Here is an 18,081-nt window from a genome sequence, read left to right on the forward strand (position 1 = left end):
GATGCGCGTGTGTGTGTGCGTGTGCGTGTGTGTGTCTTTAATTTCCCCAGACCCTGTGCTGACTGTGTGTTGCTAGTGGTACACGGCTAACTATGAGAAGTGCAATTTCAAGCTTCTTTGATTGAGACAAAGGCACAACCGCCAAATGAACAATTATGAAGCACTCCTCCTACTCCTCCTCCCCCACCACCATCTCCTTCTCTTCCACCACCTCCTCCTCCTCCTCCTCCACCTCCTCAGTAGCACTGTTCCTCTCCAGCTGCCCCCCCCCCCCCCACAAGGTTATTTTTTCACATGAAGTGGAACTGTGAATTATTAACAAAATATGATGATCAATGCTAGCTGCACCATTCAAACAGACATTATTTTGTGTTTGAGCTTGTGTTGTCTTGTCTCAGGTCAGCGTAGATGGAATATTAACTCATGTTCATGGAATGTGGAAGCCATAGAACCATTCAAAAAATATATTTATTAGATAATACAGTTTCAGTCAAGATGTAGGATCATTTGATCACCATGTTGCGCGGGATAACATTCCTGCAATGCAGGAAATGTACAACGTGTAGTGTATTTGAGCTTTAAAAAGGCTTCTGAAGTTCGTAATTTCCACTTCGAAATGTCAGACTTGACTATTACCTTACAAAAAAATGTAGCAACCCCTACAAAAATATCCATTAATTATAATCCACATAATAATTATATTTTTCTGTTGCTGCAGGATTATTTTCCTGCTGTAGCAAACTGGCTTAAATTAAAGATCTTAAATCTGTATGTGGCATTGGAATGACATGCAAATCTACTACTTTGCAACTCCACGAGTGGCCCTGACTCACTCCCTGTCAATCCATCACACCATGCAGAACGAAACACACTGTTTGCGTCTTCAAAAGCACACTATTCCATATATAGTGCACTAATTCTGATCAGAGCCCATTGGGACGCAACCACTGACTACTGCGTGCTGAAAAAAAAAAAAAAAAATGGTGATGCATGTTGTTGCCAATTTGGCTGGAAAGCAGTTTGAAGCCGTTTGGCCAGGTTATTAACCCAACTGGGCTAATGGACGATTCATGGAGCCTCTTCTTCTGGCCCATTGAGCACAGAGTCTATGTGACAGGAGCGGCCGAGCGTGGACAGACAGAGAGATAGCCCTAATGCCTAATGCAGCCAACCCTGGTGATCACTCCCATCTCTGGTGCTCCCTGCCTGGACCTCATCTGTCCAAGCCTCACTCACAGGGACAAGGACCAGAGAGTAGAGAGGACAGAGTAGAGAGGACAGAGTAGAGAGAAGAGAGAAGAGAGAAGAGAGAAGAGAGAAGAGAGAAGAGAGAAGATAGAGGAGAGAAGAGTTGAGAATAGAGGAGAGAGGAGAGAGGAGAGAGGAGGGAGGAGATAAGAGTTGAGAGTAGAGAGGAGATAAGAGTTGAGAGTAGAGGAGAGAGGAGAGGAAAGGAGATAAGAGTTGAGGAGGAGAGGAGGAGAGGAGAGGAGAGGAGAGGAGAGAGAGGAGAGGAGAGGAGAGGAGAGGAGAGGAGAGGAGAGGAGAGGAGAGGAGGAGGGGGTGAGGCGAGAGGAAGAGGAAGAGGAAGAGGAGGGGGTGAGGCGAGAGGAAGAGTGGAGGTAGGTGAGAGGAAGAGGAGAGGGAGAGGTGAGAGGAAGAGGAGGGGGTGAGGTGAGAGGAAGTGGAGGAGGGTGAGGTGAGAGGAAGAGGAGGGGGGGTGAGGTAAGAGGAAGAGGAGGGGGTGAGGTGAGAGGAAGAGGAGGGGGTGAGGTGAGAGGAAGTGGAGGAGGGTGAGGTGAGAGGAAGAGGAGGAGGTGAGGTGAGAGGAAGAGGAGGGGGGGTGAGGTGAGAGGAAGAGGAGGGGGTGAGGTGAGAGGAAGAGGAGGAGGTGAGGTGAGAGGAAGAGGAGGGGGTGAGGTGAGAGGAAGAGGAGGGGGTGAGGTGAGAGGAAAAGAGGAGGGGTGAGGTGAGAGAGAAGAGGAGGAGGGTGAGGTGAGAGGAAGAGGAGGAGGTGAGGTGAGAGGAAGAGGAGGAGGTGAGGTGAGAGGAAGAGGAGGAGGTGAGGTGAGAGGAAGAGGAGGGGGTGAGGTGAGAGGAAGAGGAAGAGGAGGGGGTGAGGTGAGAGGAAGAGGAGGGGGGTGAGGTGAGAGGAAGAGGAGGGGGTGAGGCGAGGTGAGAGGAAGGGAGGAGAGGAGAGAAGAGTAGAGGAGAGAAGAGAAGAGAGAAGAGAGAGAGGAGAAGAGAGAGAGGAGAGGAGAGAGAAGAGAGGAGAGAGAAGAGAGGAGAGGAAAGAAAGAGAGAGAGATACACAGATCAAATCAAGTTGTATTTGTCACATGCGCCGAATACAACACGTGTAGACCTTACCGTGAAATGCTTAAATACTTAACCAACAATGCAGTTTTAAGAAAAATAAGAGGTAAGAAAATGTTTACTAAATAAACTAAAGTAAAATATATTTATAAATTAAATATATTTTTTGGAAAAACAAAAATAAGAGGTAAGAAAATGTTTACTAAATAAACTAAAGTAAAATATATTTATAAATTAAATATATTTTTTGGAAACAAAAAATAAAAAAAAATTGAGGGGGGACAGGTTGTAATTGAGGTAATATGTACATGTAGGTAGGGGTAAAGTGACTATGCGTAGACAATAAACAGCTAGTAGCAGCAGCATAAAAAAAGTCCAGGTAGCCATTTGATTAGCTGTTCAGCAGTCTTATGGCTTGGGGGTAGAAGCTGTTAAGAAGCCTTTTGGACCTAGACTTGGCACTCCGGTACCGCTTGCCGTGCAGTAGCAGAGAGAACAGTCTATGACTAGGGTGGCTGGAGTCTTTTTAGGGCCTTCCTCTGACATCGCCTGGTATAGAGGTCCTGGATGGCAGGAAGCTTGGCCCCAGTGATGTACTGGGCCATACGCACTACCCTCTGTAGCACCTTACGGTTTGCCATACCAGGCGGTGATGCAACCAGTCAGGATGCTCTCGGTGGTGCAGCTGTAGAACTTTTTGAAGATCTGAGGACCCATGCCAAATCCTTTCTGTCTCCTGAGGGGGAATATGCTTTGTCGTGCCCTTTTCACGACTGTTTTGATACACAGATACACAGATATACATATATACAGATACACAGATACACAGATATACAGATATACAGATACATATATACATATACAGATATACAGATAGACAGATACACATGCTCCCTGACCCATGTTCCTGAGATAAACACCACAACAGCACGGAGCACATCTCTAGAAAGCAGGCTAAAATGTAAAGCAGGTTGAACAGGACCTAATCCATACTGGTTTGCAAAGCAGCATGTACTCTAAGTAACACTTTGTGGTAGCCTAAAGGAAGACTCCGCCTCGACACTGGACCTAACGCGGTTGTTTATTTATTTGATTTCCGCGATACGTTAGCTGCTCCTTTAAGCATCCGGTACGGTTAATTAATTAGATTCGAAATGCATGAATCTCCACGTGCCATTATTCGCATCGCATCTATCTTCGCCGCGAGGGAACGGAATGGCACGAGCAGGACCCGTGCACCCGGAGAATGAGAACCGCTCTGAGCCCAGAGACATACCGTCAAATACAAGAACCAGTTGGCATTTCTCTCTGCCTCCCTACTTATGTAATATAATATGTCAAGCCAGCGGACCGTGTCCTCCTTCTCCGAAACTTGTCCCTTCTCTACTGAACGCGCAACATAGCTGTCCTTGTCGTTGCACAGACGGGAATGTCAACACGGCAAGATGGTCCGCATAGCGAGCGTCCTGGGTTTGATGATGTTCAGTGTCGCTCTGCTCATACTCTCATTGATCAGCTACGTGTCAATAAAGAAAGATTTTCTCTTCATGACCCCCAAATATGCAAATTCAGGGGGGCCTCGGATGTATATGTTCCATGCGGGATTTCGGTAAGTAATGTAAGATATCGCAATCGAAGCGTGTAGGCTGCTACTAAATGTGGATAGCACTGAACTGTGCATGATTTGACAGCTGCATTCTTGTAGCATATACATGTATAACTGGCTTTATTATCATACAGCCTGTAATGGTACGTTTTTATTTCGAGGATAGCAGTTGGGGGAGACTGATTCTCAAACCAAAGGTTTCATATTAGGGAGGTTTATGTCGTAGGTAGTAGACTACACCACAAACCAAAAGGCCTACACTGTCACAGTAGAAGTCTGACGCCTCTGTTGGTTGTCTCTCATCATATTCTAAGGTTATATCAATAATCAACACATCCACATTTCACACGATTAGGCTATTGATTTAGTGAATTACCGGCTGTCCGTGTTTTTTTATTCACCTGATGTCGAAACTCAGCCGAATGAATGAATAGCCTAACCTACAACAACAATCCCGCCCACCCGTCGAAAATAGAGCATCATTTAATCCCGGGTTGGTCAGGAAGAAGAAGCACAGCGCATGTTCTAAATCTCGTACTGCTGTGAGGGCTTTGCCACAAGGCCCGCGTGTTATGATGCTCAGCTAGAGAGGTCGTGAACGTGCAGCTGACACCATGGCCACTGGCTGCTTTTGTATTCTCTAGCTCGAGGGAGCTGTCCTTGGTTCTGATTTACACGTGGCGGTAGATTCATTTCCACCCCGTAATCATTCCTTCTTTTGTTGCAGGAAGCCAAGGTTATGTGGAGAGGGAGGGAGGGAGCCATTTTGCAGCAATGAGAAATTCGCTTCAGGGGACAGATACAGTGCATTCGGAAAATATTCAGACCCCTTGACTTTTTCCACATTTTGTTACGTTACAGCCTTATTCTAAAATTGATTAAATAAAAAAAATCTAAGTGAAAAGAGGTTTTTAGAAATGTTTGCAAATGTATACAAAAAACAAAACAGAAATACCTTATTTACATAAATATTCAGACCCTTTGCTTTGAGACTCGAAATTGAGCTCAGGTGCATCCTGTTTCCATTGATCATCCTTGAGATGTTTCTACAACTTGATTGGAGTCCACCTGTAGTAAATTCAATTGATTGGACATGATTTGGAAAGACACACACCAGTCTATATAAGGTCCCACAGTTGACAGTGCATGTCAGAGCAAAAACCAAGCCGTGAGGTCGAAGGAATTGTCTGTAGAGCTCCGAGACAGGTTTGTGTCGAGGCAGAGATCTGGGGAAGGGTACCAAACAATTTCTGAAGCATTGAAGGTCCCCCAAAACACATTGGCCTCCATCATTCCTAAATGGAAGAAGTTTGGAACCACCAAGACTCTTCCTAGAGCTGGCCGCCCGGCCAAACTGAGCAATCGGGGGAGAAGGGCCTTGGTCAGGGAGGTGATGGTCACTCTGACAGAGCTCCAGAGTTCCTCTGTGGAGATGGGAGAACCTTCCAGAAGGACAACCATCTCTGCAGCACTCCACTAATCAGGCCTTTATGGTAGAGTGGCCAGACGGAAGCCACTCCTCAGTAAATGGCACATGACAGCCCGCTTGGAGTTTGCCAAAAGTCACCTAACAGACTCTTAGACCATGAGAAACAAGATTCTCTGGTCTGATGAAACCAAGATTGAACTCTTTGGCCTGAATGCCAAGCGTCACGTCTGGAGGAAACCTGACACCATCCCTATGGTGAAGCATGGTGGTGGCAGCATCATGCTGTGGGGATGTTTTTCAGCGGCAGGGACTTGCTCCAGAGCGCTCAGGACCTCAGACTGGGGCGAAGGTTCACCTTCCAACAGGACAACAACTCTAAGCACACAGCCAAGACAACGCAGGAATGTCTTTGGGACAAGTCTCTGAATGTCCTTGAGTGGCCCAGCCAGAGCCCGGACTTGAACCTGATCGAACATCTCTGGAGAGACCTGAAAATAGCTGTGCAGCAACGCTCCCCATCCAACCTGACAGAGCTTGAGAGGATCTGCAGATAAGAATGGGAGAAACTCCACAAAATACAGGTGTGCCAAACTTGTAGCGTCATACCCAAGAAGACTCAAGGCTGTAATTGCTGCCAAAGGTGCTTCAACAAAGTACTGAGTAAAGGGTCTGAATACTTAAGTAAATGTGATATTTCCATTTTAAATTTTTTATAAATTAGCAACATTTGATAAAAACCTGTTTTTGCTGTGTCATTATGGGGTATTGTGTGTAGATTGATGAGAAAAACAAACAAATGAATCAATTTTAGAATAAGGCTGGAAAAAGTCAAGGGGCCTGAATACTTTCCGAATGCACTGTAGCCATTCCCCCCAGCCCAGTATTTTGTCCTGTTTTATTCTTGTTTTGATTATAATTAGGCTACTGTAAAGGGAACCCTCACAGTTACTACATGTATATCTGAATCAATTAAATGGTGTGTGTGTCCCAAATTGCACCCTATTCCCTACATAGTGCACTACTTTTGACCAGAGCCCTATAGGGACTAGGGTGCCATTTGGGACACAACTCATACTGTATATTTAAAAAGTATTCCCCCATCATAACATCATCATAACACACCATGTTTTATCCCAACAGCCATGGTCCAATCCCTTCACAAGTACGATACCATCAGGACGTCATGCAACCAATTGACATCAGGTGGCCTGACGGTTAAGCAAATCGAACGTTTTAGACTGCCAGTGTAGGCTACACAGATGTGCGCCCCCAACTGGAACCATATTCCCTATATAGTGCACTACTTTTGACCAGAGCCCTATGGGTCCTGATCAAAAGTAGTGCACTATATTGGGAATAGGGTGCCATTTGTGACACACATCCAGGCAGTGCATGATGCTATCCTCCCATAAAACTAATAATGGCAGTGCTTGCTAGCTAGCTAGCCTACATGCTAATGCTATTGCTAGCCTCGGAGCAGACAGGCATCATATCCTTTTCACACTACTGACCCAAACCAAGCCAATGCTGGACTGGGCAGGTTCGAGTCAGCACCGTTGTGTGAATCGGGCAAAAGTGTCCAATTGCATGGGTCTAATAATAACACTGCAATGAAATGGAATGACCGCTTTAAAAAAACTGGAAATATAACAATGGCCCTATAGTTCTAAACACAGCTTGTTAATTACTTTACTAGGAAATAGAGTGACAGGAGTTGTGGAACAAGGAGAGGAAGAGGGTGGAGGGGAGCGATGAGGGTGAAGGAGAGGAGGAGGTTAGGGAGGGTGGAGGAGAGGAGGGTGGCGGGGAGGAGAGGAGGGTGGCGGGGGAGGAGAGGAGAGTGGAGGAGAGGAGGGTGGAGGAGAGAGGGAGGGTGGCGGGGAGGAGAGGAGTGGAAGAGAGGAGGGTGGAGGGAGGAGGGTGAGAGGGAGGAGGGTGGAGGAGAGGAGGGTGGAGGGGAGGGGGTGGAGGAGAGGAGGGTGGCGGGGAGGAGAGGAGAGTGGAGGAGAGGAGGGTGGAGGAGAGGAGAGGAGAGTGGAGGAGAGGAGGGTGGAGGAGAGGAGAGGAGAGTGGAGGAGAGGAGGGTGGCGGGGAGGAGAGGAGAGTGGAGGAGAGGAGGGTGGAGGAGAGGCGAGGATAGGAGAGGGGTGTGGAGGACAGGAGAGGAGGGTGGAGGAGAGGAGAGGAGGATAAGAGAGGACGGTGGTGAGGGTGGAGGAGAGTGGAGGACAGGACAGGAGAGGATGGTGTAGGCAACAGTGACTAGGGTCTGTTTTAAATGATGGACTCTTTAGGCATAGAGGAACTATGTCACTACTTTATCCGCTTGAAAAAATTATAAAATAGTAGCAAGCAAGATGGAGATCACAGAGGTTATTTTTAATGATTCCATTTCGGGAAGTGGCTAGTTTGCATCAACTTCCTTCACTAAAAGCACTGCAAAGGTTTTGCCTGCAAACTTTGGTTTCAAATCGCGATGTTCTGGCAGGTCTGCCTTGTGATTTGTTGAAGACAGACAACTATTTATTTCCCTTATCAACTATTTTTTTCCCCTTATCATTATTTTTTTGCCCTTATCGAAGTTACCAAAAGAGTCCGTCATTGAAACTAGAACCTAGTCACTGTTGCCTAGGGCCGGGTTTACGAGGCTAAGGGTGGTAAGGCTGGAGGACAGGAGAGGAGGGTGGAGGACAGGAGAGGAGGGTGGAGGAGAGGAGAGGAGGCTGTAGGACAGGAGAGGAGGGTGGAGGACAGGAGAGGAGGGTGGAGGAGAGGAGAGGAGAGGAGGGTGGAGGAGGAGAGGAGGCTGGAGGAGAGGAGAGGAGGGTGGAGGAGAGGAGAGTAGGGTGGAGGAGGAGAGGAGAGGAGGGTGGAGGAGAGGAGAGGAGGCTGTAGGACAGGAGGAGGAGGTGGGAGGACAGGGAGAGGAGGGAGGAGGACAGGAGAGGGAGGGAGGGAGGAGGAGAGAGAGGGTGAGGAGGAGAGGAGGCTGGAGGAGAGGGAGAGGGAGAGGGAGGGTGGGGAGGAGGAGAGGAGGTGAGGAGAGGAGAGGAGGGTGGAGAGAGAGGGTGGAGGAGAGAGGAGAGGAGGGTGGAGGAGAAAGAGGAGAGGAGAGAGGGCTGGAGGAGGGAGAGGAGGCTGGAGGAGAGGAGAGGAGGTGGAGGAGGAGAGGAGGAGAGGAGAGGAGAGAGGAGAGGAGAGGAGAGGAGAGAGGAGAGGAGAGGAGAGGAGAGGAGAGGAGAGGGAGGAGGGAGAGGAGAGGAGGGTGGAGGAGAGGAGAGGAGGGTGGAGGAAAGGAGGGAGAGGAGAGGAGAGGAGGGTGGAGGAGAGGAGAGGAGAGGAGGGTGGAGGACAGGAGAGGAGGGTGGAGGAGAGGAGAGGAGGGTGGAGGGGAGGAGAGGAGAGGAAGGTGGAGGAGAGGAGAGGAAGGTGGAGGACAGGAGAGGAGGGGAGGAGAGGAAGGTGGAGGAGAGGAAGGTGGAGAAGAGGAGAGGAGGGTGGAGGAGGAGAAGAGAGGAGAGGAGGGTGGAGGACAGGAGAGGAGGATGGAGGAGGAGAGGAGAGGAAGGTGGAGGACAGGAGAGGAGGGTGGAGGAGCAGAGGAGAGGAAGGTGGAGGACAGGAGAGGAAGGTGGAGGAGAGGAGAGGAGAGGAAGGTGGAGGAGAGGAAGGAGGGTGGAGGAGGAGAGGAGAGAGTGGAGGAGAGGAGAGGAAGGTGGAGGAGAGGAGAGGAGAGGAAGGTGGAGGACAGGAGAGGAGGGTGGAGGAGAGGAAGGTGGAGGAGAGGAGGGTGGAAGAGAGGAGAGGAGGGTGGAGGAGAGGAGAGAAGGGTGGAGGAGAGGAGAGGAGGGTGGAAGAGAGGAGAGGAGGGTGGAGGAGAGGGTGTTGGACGCTGATCAGGCCCTGCTTCTACCAGCTTCCCGCCACCCAGTAACATCAGAACCAACTGGGCCGGCCTCCCTTCCCTCTCTAATGGACACAACCCACTGTTTCTGTGGTTGTCTCTGTCAAAATAGGAGGTTGGTTCTTCTTACACTAAATAAACAAACTATTTTTTTCTGGCTTGGAGTTGCATTAGCAGGGGACAATAGACTACTTACGGGTAGACACTAACGTTTTGGTCCAAGCCTTCTCTAGTGTGTATCAATGTGTCTGTACAACAGGTCTCAGCTGGCCATGAAGTACCTGGACCCGGCCTTCACCCCTCTGACCAAGGCCCTGAACGAGGGCCTGCAGGAGAACGCCTCCAAATGGAGATATAACAGAACGGCATTCACAGAACAGAGGTGACGTAGTCTATAGGATACATCTGGGTGCTGTTCAGTAAGCACTAACGTTGCAAAACATTTACGACAGAGAACTGTTGTTATTGGACACATTCAGGTTGTGCCCTCCCCGTTTCCAAATGTTGTGTGCCTAATGAACATGACCCAGGCCAGGCATAGTCTCTGGTGACAGCCTTAATAGTAAATGTTAGTAGCTGGTTCTGGTGACAGCCTTAATAGTAAAATGTTAGTAGCTGGTTTGGTTCTGATTTTGGTGCCAAGATTATTTAGACCAGACACTAAGCTACAGACCTGGGTTCAAATGCATGCGTTTTCAAGTATTTGTATTTTAAATACTTATTTTCTGTGTATTGAGTATTTTCAAATAATGTGGCCGAATCAACTAATAGTATTTTGGGTATTTGAAAGTATTTTCAAATAATACTAGGCTATTTGAAACTATTTTCCATATACATTTCAAATCCCCCTAGGACCAAACCAACTTGGGTTCAAATACCCATACGACCAAACAGACCTGGGTTCAAATGCATGGAGTATTTAAATATTTGTATTTGAAAAAACATGCCAGTACTTTCCGAATGTATTTCCAAATACATTCTAATATTCAACTACCTGTATATATATATATATTTTTTTTTTCCAAATACATACTTCGATATGTGAAAGTAATTGAAATACTTAAAATAGTATTTGAACCCAGGTCTGCTAATCTATGGGGTGTATATTTACAATATATACAAAAAGTGTGCATCCCAATTGGCACCCTATTCCCTATATAGTGCATTACTTTTGACCAGAGCCTTATGGGCCTTGAATAGGAAATAGGGTGCTATTTGGGACGCATCTAACATTCCCCCCCCCCCCCTGTCTGATCTCCCCATCTCTTCCAGAAAAGAGATCTCTCAGCACATCGACATCGCCCACAACTTCACCCTGACCCGGAGCAGCGTGCGCGTGGGTCAGCTGATGCATTACGACTACTCCAGCCACAAGTACGTCTTCTCCGTCGGAGAGAACTTCAAGTCCCTGCTCCCCGAGGCCTCCCCCATCGTCAACAGGCACTACAACGTGTGCGCCGTGGTGGGCAACAGCGGCATCCTCACAGGGAGTCGCTGCGGCCCCGAGATCGAGAAGTTTGACTTCGTCTTCCGCTGCAACTTCGCTCCCACCGAGATCTTCCGCAGGGACGTGGGGCGGAGGACCAACCTCACGACCTTTAACCCCAGCATCCTGGAGAAGTACTACAACAATCTGCTGACCATCCAGGACAGGAACAACTTCTTCCTGAGTCTCAAGAAGCTGGACAGGGCCATACTCTGGATCCCTGCCTTCTTCTTCCATACCTCAGCCACGGTGACCAGGACCCTGGTGGACTTCTTTGTGGAGCACAGAGGACAGCTGAAGGTTCAGCTAGCGTGGCCTGGCAACATCATGCAGTACGTCAACAGGTAACACTGGACACACCTGACTGGTTTATTTATTTATTTATTGATTGGTTGATAATGTTATTGTCCTTCAAGAGGAAGAAAAAAAAATGTCACTGCTCACAAGTAACATAGAATCACAACTGGACACACCCAACATAGCATTGGACACACCCAAAACAGCATAGTATGTTATTCTCAGAAAATGATTATGAAATCTGAGGTATTTGAAGCCATTTTCTTTCCATGCATTTCACTATAACCTCACCACCAGTGACATGAAAACGACTTATATCATTGACTAACAATATGCATATATTATAATGAAGTGGCTAGTTGTGTAGCTAGGTCTTCTCCTCTACTCTATAGTGATCAGGAGGGTATTGACTTGTATTGAGCTGTATGATATGGAGAGAGGGGAATTTAGAACGGGAAGCTCCCAGCTTATAAGGAGAGATCTGTCTGTGAGTGGATCTGGAACAGAGAGAGATCTGTCTGTGGATGGGACTGGAACAGAGAGAGATCTGTCTGTGAGTGGATCTGGAACAGAGAGAGATCTGTCTGTGGATGGGACTGGAACAGAGAGAGATCTGTCTGTGAGTGGATCTGGAACAGAGAGAGAGATCTGTCTGTGGATGGGACTGGAACAGAGAGAGATCTGTCTGTGAGTGGATCTGGAACAGAGAGAGATCTGTCTGTGAGTGGATCTGGAACAGAGAGAGAGATCTGTCTGTGGATGGGACTGGAACAGAGAGAGATCTGTCTGTGAGTGGATCTGGAACAGAGAGAGATCTGTCTGTGAGTGGATCTGGAACAGAGAGAGATCTGCCTGTGAGTGGATCTGGAACAGAGAGATCTGTCTGTGAATGGATCTGGAACAGAGAGTGATCTGTCTGTGAGTGGATCTGGAACAGAGAGATCTGTCTGTGAGTGGATCTGGAACAGAGAGAGATCTGTCTGTGAGTGGATCTGGAACAGAGAGAGATCTGTCTGTGAGTGGATCTGGAACAGAGAGAGATCTGTCTGTGGATGGGACTGGAACAGAGAGAGATCTGTCTGTGAGTGGATCTGGAACAGAGAGATCTGTCTGTGAGTGGATCTGGAACAGATAGAGATCTGTCTGTGAGTAGATCTGGAACAGAGAGAGATCTGTCTGTGAGTGGATCTGGAACAGAGAGAGATCTGTCTGTGAGTGGATCTGGAACAGAGAGAGATCTGTCTGTGAGTGGATCTGGAACAGAGAGATCTGTCTGTGAGTGGATCTGGAACAGAGAGAGATCTGTCAGTGAGTGGATCTGGAACAGAGAGAGATCTGTCTGTGAGTGGATCTGGAACAGAGAGAGATCTGTCTGTGGATGGGACTGGAACAGAGAGAGATCTGTCTGTGAGTGGATCTGGAACAGAGAGAGATCTGTCTGTGAGTGGATCTGGAACAGAGAGAGATCTGTCTGTGAGTGGATCTGGAACAGGGAGAGATCTGTCTGTGAGTGGATCTGGAACAGAGAGAGATCTGTCTGTGAGTGGATCTGGAACAGAGAGAGATCTGTCTGTGAGTGGATCTGGAACAGAGAGAGATCTGTCTGTGAGTGGATCTGGAACAGAGAGAGATCTGTCTGTGAGTGGATCTGGAACAGAGAGAGATCTGTCTGTGAGTGGATCTGGAACAGAGAGAGATCTGTCTGTGAGTGGATCTGGAACAGAGAGAGATCTGTCTGTGGATGGGACTGGAACAGAGAGAGATCTGTCTGTCAGTGGATCTGGAACAGAGAGAGATCTGTCTGTGAGTGGATCTGGAACAGAGAGAGATCTGTCTGTGAGTGGATCTGGAACAGAGAGAGATCTGTCTGTGAGTGGATCTGAAACAGAGAGAGATCTGTCTGTGAGTGGATCTGAGCTTAATTTCAGAAGAGACTGGGGATGTGTCCTAAACGGCCCCCTATCCCCTATATAGTGCACTACTTTTGACCAGAGCTCTATGGGCCCATGTTGAAAGTAGTCTGCCATAATGCAAATAAGGTGCCATTTGGGACAGAGACTGGTTGTACTGTAATCTCCCTCAATCCCATGAAAGTGACCTGCTCAGACAGAATTACTCCATTTAAGAAGCTCAGTCCGCCTTAAGACACCTTAAGTGTCTGTTGTGTCCATTGTTAAGGGACCAATTGTATTTTCCTTCCAGTAGGGAATGTGATAAAGCATCAATGGTTTAAATTGGTTTTCTATTTAATACTGGAGCAATTACAGATGAACACACAATCACACGCACACACACACACACGTACACATGTTGTCATGGCTTCACCGATGTTATCGCTCCGCCCCGCTCTGTTTTCCTAACCATCCTATTACCATTCCTCCTCCTTCTTTATCTTCTTCTTCTTCTTCTTCTTCTTCTTCTTCTTCTTCTTCCTAAATCCAATATGTTGGTGTCTGTTAGATACTGGAACACCGTACCCGAACCCATTCTAACAGTACCCATTCTAACAGTACCCATTCTAACAGTACCCATTCTAACAGAACCCATTCTAACAGAACCCATTCTAACAGTACCCATTCTAACAGTACCCGTACCCATTCTAACAGTACCCATTCTAACAGAACCCATTCTAACAGTACCCATTCTAACAGAACCCATTCTAACAGTACCCATTCTAACAGAACCCATTCTAACAGAACCCATTCTAACAGAACCCATTCTAACAGAACCCATTCTAACAGTACCCATTCTAACAGTACCCATTCTAACAGTACCCATTCTAACAGAACCCATTCTAACAGAACCCATTCTAACAGTACCCATTCTAACAGTACCCATTCTAACAGAACCCATTCTAACAGTACCCATTCTAACAGAACCCATTCTAACAGTACCCATTCTAACAGAACCCATTCTAACAGAACCCATTCTAACAGAACCCATTCTAACAGTACCCATTCTAACAGTACCCATTCTAACAGACCATTCTAACAGTACCCATTCTAACAGAACCCATTCTAACAGTACCCATTCTAACAGAACCCATTCTAACAGAACCCATTCTAACAGAACCCATTCTAACAGAACCCATTCTAACAGAACCCATTCTAACAGTACCCATTCTAACAGAACCCATTCTAACAGAACCCATTCTAACAGTACCCATTCTAACAGAACCCATTCTAACAGAACCCATTCTAACAGTACCCATTCTAACAGAACCCATTCTAACAGTACCCATTCTATACCCATTCTAACAGTACCCATTCTAACAGAACCCATTCTAACAGTACCCATTCTAACAGAACCCATTCTAACAGAACCCATTCTAACAGAACCCATTCTAACAGAACCCATTCTAACCCTGTCTGTTCTGTTGGTCTGTGCTGTAGATATTGGAAGACCAAGCAGCTGTCACCGAAGCGGCTGAGCACGGGGATCCTCATGTACACTCTGGCCTCATCCATGTGTGAGGAGATCCACCTGTACGGCTTCTGGCCCTTTGGCTGGGACCCCAACACGGGCAAGGAGCTGCCCTACCACTACTACGACAAGAAGGGTACCAAGTTCACCACCAAGTGGCAGGAGTCCCACCAGCTGCCAGCAGAGTTCAAACTACTCTATAAGATGCACACGGAGGGACTTATCAAACTAACGCTCTCACATTGTGCCTAGACCTGACTGGACCAAACCAGACCGGACCGGACTAGACTGGCATGGACTAGATCAGACTAAAAGGCCAAATCTGGCACACGTTGGAATTTCTGGTTGTAAACTGGTTTTCTGGTTAAGAAGACGCTAGATAAACAGATTACAACCAACTGGTCTCTGTTACCCGGACAACCAAGTATAAAGGTAATGTCTGTTTCATGACAACATCAAGAAGTTAGATAACCAGATCACAACTATATAAAGACTTATTTTTCTGGTTGCTTAGAAAAAAAGAGTTCCAAAAGGGTTCTTCGGCTGTCCCCATAGGAGAACCCTTTTTGGTTCCAGGTGGAACCCTTTTTGGTTCCATGTAGAACCCTCTGTGTAAAGGGTTCTACCTGGGTTCTACCTGCAACCAAAAAGGGTTCTTCAAAGGGTTCTCCTATGGCGACAGCCGAAGAACCCTTTGGTTCTAGATAGCACCTTTTCTTCTGAATGTACAACCTGACCATGATGTCATAAAATATGTCATCGTCACGTCATTGCAACCAATTTTACCTGCTGCGATGGGTGAGTGAGAGCAACAGGCACTAGCCCCTGTATTGCACTCTGACTATCTGATCTGAGATGGCTGCCCAAGATGGCTGCCCAAGATGGCTGCCCAAGATGGCTGCCCAAGATGGCTGCCCAAGATGGCTGCCCAAGATGGCTGCCCAAGATGGCTGCCCAAGATGGCTGCCCAAGATGGCTGCCCATGTTGCTGCCTGCTAGTGCTACGCTTTGAGACAGTTAAACTACAGCAGTTCAACTACAGCAGCGAAACTACAGCAGTTAAACTACAGCAGTTAAATTACAGCAGCTAAATTACAGCAGTTAAACTACAGCAGTTAAATTACAGCAGCTAAATTACAGCAGTTAAACTACAGCAGCTAAATTACAGCAGCTAAACTACAGCAGCTAAATTACAGCAGTTAAACTACAGCAGCTAAATTACAGCAGCTAAACTACAGCAGTTAAATTACAGCAGCTAAATTACAGCAGTTAAACTACAGCAGCTAAATTACAGCAGCTAAACTACAGCAGTTCAATTACAGCAGTTAAACTACAGCAGTTAAACTACAGCAGCGAAACTACAGTAGCTAAGACACAGTAATATCAGCCTTTATCTCTATAACCTGAGCTCATCATTCATACTCTTTATCAGAGCTATGGTTTACTTAAGGCACAACAGAAACAACACAAATCCCTGTATTTATGTTAGACATGTGCAGGTGCCAGCTGGTAATATTCAAACAAAGTGGTTATGGTGATTATTTAAATCTATTTCTCCGAATATTTAAATTGCTGTGGGGTTTTTGCTTTTTAAGATTTCAAATAATGGAGGGAGGGAGCGAGGGAAGGAAGGAAGGAAGGAAGGAAGGAAGGAAGGAAGGGGGGCACTAGACACGCAGCAAGCAGCTGTACTGTATATAAATCGGCCTCACTTTACAGATATCTATCCTGAAATAGAACTACAGAGATATCTATCCTGAAATACAACTACACAGATATCTATGCTGAAATACAACTACACAGATATCTATCCTGAAATACAACTACAAAGATATCTATCCTGAAATAGAACTACTAGAACAGGGATTCCCATTCAAGTCAATGGGTCTGTGATGGGATTTATTTCTGTATCCATGCTTGTTCCAGGGCTCTGTGTATGTACTGTGTCTTGTTGGGAAGGATTGGGGATGGGGTCTTCAGCTTCGAGATGGATTGGGGTGGTGATAGCCTGGTTAAACCAGACTGAACGTAAGGCTTATACGTGGAACAATAGTGAGTGCAGCGTTCAATCTGCCATAACCAGGCTGGGATGGTGTGGGGTGAGACCGTAATACCACTACTGGGTTCTAAGAGGGCTGTTCATTCAGATTCAGAGTTATTATTATATACAAATGAGACTAACTAAATGTTGTTGAAAAAACACAACTATTTTTGTAATCTAAACTGATTTCAAATAGCTATTTTCCTCCTGGTCTTACGGAGTTTCCATGGCATTTGTTTGTCCTTGTTGAATGTTACTTGCTCCTTGTCTGTGGATGACTTACTCACATGAATGATCAGATATTTTATTTATATTGATATACATATCTATGATATTTCTTTATTTCAATATATCAATATGTCAACCTCGAATAATGACATAGAAATTAATGATGACGTAACGAATTTGCCAATTTTATTGGAGGATATTGAACCGTTCTTTTTATATATTTTTTTATATCTCGTTTCCTTGATGTCAAATGATGATTATTTGTTTTTATCATGTTACCATTTTCAATTATGACATCATTTACTCTTTGACTTGCTTACAGATTGTTCCATTCTTACAGCCTTGGAATAATGCTATTAATATTGCCAGTCTGGGAATGTTGTCCGTAATACTCAAAGCTCCTGCAAAGCACAACATATTCAATGTGTCCTGAGACGCATCGAGTCGTTAGACAATACCTAAGGAGCAATCGCTGAAGAATTGTAATTTTGTAAGGAAAATTATTACAAAATTGGATGTATGTCAACAACATGGTTACTGTAATGTCATATCTTCTTGTACACCAAAGAGTACAGAGATGAGATTTATTGCGAAACAGTCTTAACAAGCTAAAAGAAACTCCTCCATGCTAGCAGCCAGGAACTCTTATATAGCTATAGTGTTACTAAGTCATTTTGTATTTTAACCAAGAACAAGAGTCATAGCCTCTGAAATGAATGAAAAATTATTATTATGTAAAAGTATTTCAAGTATAATAAAGTATAATAAAAGTAGTATTATGTATCCATAGAACCGTACTACTACAGTACAGTAAAGGTATTGGTCAGAGTCAGAGGGGGCCCTGTACACTAGACAGGCTCAGACAGGCTCAGACAGGCTCAGACATGCTAGACAGGCTCAGACAGGCTAGACAAGCTCAGACAGGCTAGACAGGCTCAGACAGACACAGACAGGCTCAGACAGGCTAGACAGGCTCAGACAGGCTCAGACAGGCTAGACAGGCTCAGACAGGCTAGACAGGCTCAGACAGGCTCAGACAGGGTAGACAGGCTCAGACAAGGTAGACAGGCTAGACAGGCTCAGACAGGGTAGACAGGCTCAGACAGGCTCAGACAGGCTCAGACAGGCTCAGACAGGCTAGACAGGCTCAGACAGGGTAGACAGGCTCAGACAGGCTCAGACAGGCTCAGACAGGCTAGACAGGCTCAGACAGGCTAGACAGGCTCAGACAGGCTAGACAGGCTCAGACAGGCTAGACAGGCTCAGACAGGCTAGACAGGCTCAGACAGGCTAGACAGGCTCAGACAGGCTAGACAGGCTCAGACAGGCTAGACAGACTCAGACAGGCTCA

General features: G+C 46.4%; 1 protein-coding gene across 1 annotated transcript; it reads left to right on the plus strand.

Moving 5' to 3' along the window:
- The first annotated feature begins 3,214 nt into the window (after positions 1 to 3,214).
- st8sia3 (ST8 alpha-N-acetyl-neuraminide alpha-2,8-sialyltransferase 3) lies at positions 3,215 to 15,013 on the plus strand. Its single transcript, XM_041897320.2, has 4 exons — positions 3,215 to 3,925; positions 9,515 to 9,637; positions 10,528 to 11,085; positions 14,431 to 15,013. The coding sequence occupies exons 1-4, from the start codon at positions 3,762 to 3,764 to the stop codon at positions 14,711 to 14,713; spliced, it is 1,128 nt and encodes a 375-aa protein (XP_041753254.1). The 5' UTR covers positions 3,215 to 3,761; the 3' UTR covers positions 14,714 to 15,013.
- Positions 15,014 to 18,081: the final 3,068 nt, after the last annotated feature.

Source organism: Coregonus clupeaformis, chromosome 15 (assembly GCF_020615455.1).
Source record: "Coregonus clupeaformis isolate EN_2021a chromosome 15, ASM2061545v1, whole genome shotgun sequence".
NCBI classification, from domain to species: domain Eukaryota; kingdom Metazoa; phylum Chordata; class Actinopteri; order Salmoniformes; family Salmonidae; genus Coregonus; species Coregonus clupeaformis.

Excerpts from the sequence above, each read along its gene's own strand:
- st8sia3 (XM_041897320.2), top strand. The coding sequence starts at position 3,762 with ATGGTCCGCATAGCGAGCGTCCTGGGTTTGATGATGTTCAGTGTCGCT. Across the intron at positions 3,926-9,514 it reads ATGTTCCATGCGGGATTTCG|GTCTCAGCTGGCCATGAAGT; the intron begins GTAAGTAATGTA and ends TCTGTACAACAG. Across the intron at positions 9,638-10,527 it reads ACGGCATTCACAGAACAGAG|AAAAGAGATCTCTCAGCACA; the intron begins GTGACGTAGTCT and ends CATCTCTTCCAG.